Raw genomic sequence first — 6,252 nt, 5'->3', positions numbered from 1 at the left:
ATATATATATATATATATATATATATATATTGTACTTTCTGGTTGTGAATGATCACGAAATTTGTGAACCTTCTTTTACTAAATACTTTCACATATTTAGAAAGAAATTCATATATTTGAGTGAAAATTTACATATTCTTATATTTGAGAGTAAATTCGTATATTTGAGAGAAAATTTGCATATTTAGAAGAAAATTCACATATTTGAAAAGAAATTGACATATTCTAATTTTTGGGAGGAAGTTTGCATGTTGAGAGAAAATTAGCTTGTGTGAAAAGTAAAAATATTTTTTAAAGATGAAAATTTATGAATTTAAACGTACAACATTTTAGAAAAACACGACACTGTCATCAAAAGAAAAAAAAAAATCTGTATGATCCCTTCTCACAAAATATGATGATAATTACATGCACCATGAAGTCAGTAAGGGCTCGTTTAAATAAAAGGATACACTTGTTTGTTTCCCGCCTTACTGTGGGCCCCACTCCCCACATCAATCGCAGGACATGGGCAATTGTTGCACTGGAAGAAGCAAGTAGGGATGCAAATGGATGGGATTCGGATCAGCTAAATACATAGGAAAGTCAGATTTGAACATCCAAAAATCATAAAAGTGGCATACTGGATCCGGTCCGTTTTCATCCCTAACGCCAAGGTCCAGGACAAGTTGCATTGGACCTCTGTGCCTAAGGTGCCCATAATCGAACGATGGAAGCACGTACATATGGAAATGCATTGGGTTTGGTTGGACATTTGATCCGATTCTGACACTATTTTCTGAATACACATTCTTTGAGCAGGATCTAAAGAGTTTGGATCATATTTGGATTCATCCATTCAGATTATTTTCAGATTTTGATCACTTTTATGTCGGATATATGTTTAGATCAGGATCTGATCTGATCCGTTTGTACATTTGACATGTAAATACTTACAGTCTTCTTTTATCGGATACAGTATTGCCACACACGGAGTGATGCAAACATGTTAAATGGTTTTTTTCTTTTTTAAATGTCGACTGTACAAATGCCATCTACATACTTGATTTTATTGAAATTAGCTCTTGGAGCATTGGATTCTGACCCATGGGTAGGTTTTTATAAAGTTTAAAAAAATTAATGGTCTAAAATCTTTATAAATTTTTTAGACTCCAGATATTAGTTTTTTCATCGAAAACACATGATCCAATTGTTGATTCTTTGTAAAAATTGGCCATGCCCAACACATCTATGGGATTAGAATTGCTGAAAAACCACAAAAAAAAACCCCTCAAAAAACCCATTTAGTATGTTTCATTGATCATATTTCATTTAGCATGCTTTCATCGCTTCCCACATATGTTTCAAACCCAGATTTGGCCTTACATATTGGATCTTATTTGGATCTGGATTAGGATTCAGATGTACTGTTCAAAATTGGGGTTCGGATTCGGGTAAGGAAGGACCCATCCCATATCCGTTCGGTTTTCAGCCCTACATGGAACCGCACCAAGACCACCACCCACCAAAGCACATGTGTCATGGGTCCCGCTGGGGACGTACACGATACAACCACCGTCCATCCTCGAAAATCCATGGTGGACGTCGGTTGGATAAAGCGTCTGATGGATTTTAAATTATGGTTTCTAAGAGAAAGGATAAGTGTGTTCCCAACCGCTGGAATTCATGGGCTGACAGGAAGGGGAAGCATGCGTTCCTCTTCATCTCTACCATTCTTAGAGGCTCCAATCCAACTCTCCTCTCTTTCTCATGTGTTGAAGCACCACAATGGAAGATCCCCAAAAATGGGGAGCATGGGAATTAATGGTTTTCTGAGTTTATCAAGAAGTGAAGGAAAGAAAAGAGAAGTTGATGGCATTCCTTCTTCACACATCCTGCACAAGGCCTTACCTCTAGCTGTTTCTGTTTCAGTTCTTCTATGGCCAGTTCCAGGTACCAATCTAAAAATATTTTTGAATTCACAAGTTTGGATTACAAAGAGAACTTTAACACCAGAAATTTAGCACCATGGTTGAGTTTTCTCTTTTTCCTTATTCAAGCTATGGTGATGTTCTTATTAAGCTTTGTTTGAATTTTTGGGGTTGTATGAAGTAGGCCTTTTGTGGCCAATGCTGCAAATAACCTGTTTGATTCATATGGAGTTGTGTGGCATGGAGCCAACTTTTCCTTGCGAATTCTGCATTTTTAACAGGCCAGGAAAAATGAGGCATCCTGTAAACATTCAGCAGGTCAAACCAGACAGGGTTTTGTGCAAACTCAAGATGCTATAACCAAGTTATGTTTCTGAATGATTCTTAGTCATATCTTTTGAAGCCTCAGGTCTAAAAAGTGTACAACCGACCTTTAGAGTTTAGACTGTTGCAAAGACAGGTTAGTAAAATAGAGGTCCATGCTTTTGGGACATTAGGCTTGACCTCGGACAGCATGCACTTGGTAACATTCATATTATCAACTGTATTAAGGAACTTTTGTTTTATTGGTTTAGGTTCGTGCCTTAAAAACCACTTGGTCCATTAAACTGGGTGCCCACAAGCCCCAAGTGCGAGCCTAGGGGCTCAATGGACTGAATGCAAGTTGGGCCACATAGATTTATATCCAAATAGGGTGCTGTTTCAGTGGTTACTGTAACCTAAATATCCTTCTCAGTTGGAATATTGTGTCAGCAAGCTAGCTGAAACATGGGTGTGATCCTTCTTTTACAAACTATCACTAATAAAATACCCATGATTATGCATAATGCGTTACTAGTATTTAATTTACTTTTGTGGGATTTCTTTTGCAGTGAAAGCAGGAATTCTCTCAGGCTTCCCCGGCATTGAATCAGTCCCTGGTCCGCAGCTGCCACAATTTGATTTTCTAGCGCGGTTAAATGGTTTGCTTTTGAACTTGTATTTAGTCTGTTTCCTTGTTAATTATAATTCATGGACACCAGTTTTTCACTTAATAAATGAAAAATGGCTTCATGCCCCTTTTTATTATGAAATCACGAACTTTTGAAGTAGGATTTTTTTTTTACGTGAGCACAGTGTTCATGCATTTCGTATGGCTTATGTTATTTTGATCCTGGGAGCAGTCCAATTCTCAGGGCCAACCAAGCCAGATGTGGATGGACTTATGCATTCATAATTCCTGCATATATTGATTATTAGCATCCAACTTTCCTAAAGTTAAGATGCAATTATGCCCTAATATAGTTATGGTGTTACGCATAGGGAGTAGGCCTATTTATTGGGGTTTTTGTAGGCCAAGATTCTTGCACCATACCCATTCCTTAGGCTCATGTCTAATTGGATGAGTTATTGATCATGCCAGAAATTTCTGGGGTACCGTGAGTCCTGAATCATAAAATGAATAGATTTGAAATATTTTTCAAGTATGCTGTCATGAATGAAGGGTTCATCGAAAGATAAACTGGTTCAATCGTATGTTAAAAATTCTATTAAACGGATTAATGAATAAGGTATCTTTGGAACCATGTAAATGTCCTTTCAGGCATATTTTTGTAGCTTAGAAAGACCATAATATTAGCTTCTTATTTAGTTGACAACTGCATCCTATTTGCGGAACAATTGGTTTTGTGCATGTATTCTTTTGGTAGGGACATGAAGGGATTTCTGTTATTTTCTGTTTTGCCAAAAATGATGAAGTATAAGCAGATTTCCATTATGAGCTACAAAACAAAAAATGTCTATTGGCTTGAATGATGATCTCTTTTACTTTTTTTTCCAGAGGAAAACCAAAGGAAATATGCAGAATTTGACTCAAGATTCAAATCTTCACCAAAGCTGAAAGAGCTACTCGAAAAATCTAAACTTAATAAAGAGAAGTAAGCATTGTTGAGTTTCTTTGAGAATTTAATATTCCATAATCTACTTGATATATATTTACCAACAGTGTCAACTTTGGAGTTAGGAAGCAAATTGGATTAGTAGGCTATGTTTTTCATGGCCTATTTAATACTTCGATAAATTTCAAAGGATGCGATTTTGATGCAAAGGTAGCATCTCTTGTCTTCTAGATTGGCAAAAAAAGGTTTGCTCATATAAGCCTTCAGAAAATCCAAGGGGTGCGGAACTACTGATATAAACCTTTGAAAAACTAGATTTTAACATTTGTATCTCTTGATAGGAATGTACTAAAAGACAATAGCATTCACATCCATCAGGTCAAATGTAAGATTTCCTTGTTTGAGACCACAAATTGTTGATTGGAGACCATAAAACTTGAGTAGCAATCAATACGTGGGAAATGTGATGCAAGACAAGCTTGGCAACACAATACATCTGCTTATCTGCAACATTTCCCACTGGATGATATCCCATGTGGTAAGCAGGCTCCTGTGTCAAGCTGAAGGCCCAGGATCGAATCCCTCTGCCACATGGGGCAGCTGTTGTTCTGGTAGGGGGCTCCGCCTAACCCCAGCTTGCCTTTAAAAAAAAACTGTTTGTATGCATTTTAGTTATAAATTTTAGTGCACTGCATTCCTTTGGTTGCTTGCTAAATCTAGAACTTGTATGACTTGAATTTCTTGATGCCACCCCCATATTTGGATACTGCCAAAGTTCCAAATTTTAATTCTTCCCACATATCTAGCAATGAGATACCATGCCAATAATCCCTGGTGGTAGCAATCCTAACCTACTTAGTATTGTCAGTGTAAACTATTAGATGTCATTTGAGGAATCACTGGGACTTGAAGGCAAACTTTCGAGTTAAGCAAGTAGGTTCATTGTGCTTTTTTTTTTTGCACAAGCGATCATGATAAGGCATGTTTGGTTCTCCATTTTCCAGAAACCGGCAACAACTTCTTGACAAGTATTGTGAACGTGGAGCAGAATGGGGTGTTGGCCCTTGTTCAACGGAAGGGATGACACCAGAAGAAAGGGATGTATTTATCAGGACCCTGAAGGAAAAAAGCACTGCAAGATGAGCTAGAATGTAAACACTTTTCTTTTTTCACAAGTGACATTTTTAAAATTTGCAAAAAGAAAAAAAAATGAAATTGAAAGTCCTAAGACTTGACTTTTAATGTTTGCTGCTGTTCTTTAGAGATTTATTTTGATCTACATTCTTCCAATCCATGTTTTAGCTGCTATATTCCTTAATGTAATTGCACTTAAAGAAAACTATATATGACAATCTCTCTCTCTCTCTGGGTAAGATTTACCCACTTGGTGTGATCATTACCATCATTAATAATCTTTGGGTATAACTCAATCAACAAGGTTTTTACATACCTAGCCAGGTTGGTCGGCTTAAGCCATTCAAAGTTGAAGGATGTTGAAAGTTTGACACTCAGGGTGTAGGGATAAATGGCCATAAGACAACCGTTGGGAAGGGCCTCCCAATGGTTGTATCCCTTCAGGTGAATGGCCAATAGGCCTTGTAACAGTTAACTAACAAAACAATTAAACAAACAAAAATTAAGATAATCAAATTACATAATGTAACCATTGGGATGAAGGGACACTTCTCCAGTCCAGCCCCTTTTTCAGGTGAATATATGGCCCTTGGGGCCAGATTTACAAAGACATAAGTGAATCAATTCACAAGAGAAACAAGTGTTTATAGATTTATGGATTTATAGAAATTATGAAAGGCAAGAGGCTGTGATTTAGAGCAAACTGTTTGTGGCGATTTTCTGAATAACAGCGCATGCCCAAAACCGCAAGTTCACCCTTTCACACATATTGATCGACTCTTTCAATGGTATCAGAGCCCGGCGGGTCCCTCCCTTGTCGATGATTATGTGCAGGCAATAGAAGTCTCGGCCACCACCAAAAAAATAAAATAAAAAACAAAACAAAAAATAAAAAAAAAATTAGGGGCAGAAGATAACAAGGGATTTAGGGTTTTCAGTTGAGAGGGAGAAGGGTCGAGAACTCCTTCCCTTTCATTTTTAAGCTTATTTAATGCTTAAATTACATTATTAATCCATATAGTTTTTGCTTATTACATTTAGAGACCTCAATTTATTTTTCATAAACAAGGTTTGCTTTTAGTATGCCCAGAAAGGCTCTATTTCTGAAAATAATCAGAAACAGGGTTATTGACTATCAGATTTTCAGAAAATGACTTTTGAACTTCTCTAAAATTACAGAAAGATGTTTGGGCTTTTCTATTCAATTCAAAAAATTACAGACACACTATTTTAACTTCTGTCTTGCTATTTTTACACAATTGTTTTTTTTTTAAATTTACAGAAAGGGGTCTCTGATTTGCAGAATACCTCCTAGAGTGACGTTTTAATGA

At 36.7% G+C, this 6,252-nt stretch overlaps 1 protein-coding gene across 1 annotated transcript; it reads left to right on the top strand.

The window, feature by feature from the left end:
• The first annotated feature begins 1,647 nt into the window (after window positions 1-1,647).
• On the top strand, window positions 1,648-5,029 carry LOC149818770 (uncharacterized). Its single transcript, XM_089984531.1, has 4 exons — window positions 1,648-1,932; window positions 2,783-2,872; window positions 3,730-3,826; window positions 4,792-5,029. Exons 1-4 carry the CDS (start codon window positions 1,689-1,691, stop codon window positions 4,928-4,930), a joined length of 570 nt encoding a protein of 189 aa, XP_089840657.1. The 5' UTR covers window positions 1,648-1,688; the 3' UTR covers window positions 4,931-5,029.
• The last annotated feature ends 1,223 nt before the right edge of the window (window positions 5,030-6,252 follow it).

The sequence above is a fragment of the Nuphar pumila genome, chromosome 13, assembly GCF_984573655.1.
Source record: "Nuphar pumila chromosome 13, dmNupPumi1.hap1.1, whole genome shotgun sequence".
NCBI classification, from domain to species: Eukaryota; Viridiplantae; Streptophyta; class Magnoliopsida; order Nymphaeales; family Nymphaeaceae; genus Nuphar; species Nuphar pumila.
The sequence above is the reverse complement of the archived record's forward strand: the minus strand, read 5'-3'. Positions and strand labels throughout refer to the sequence as shown.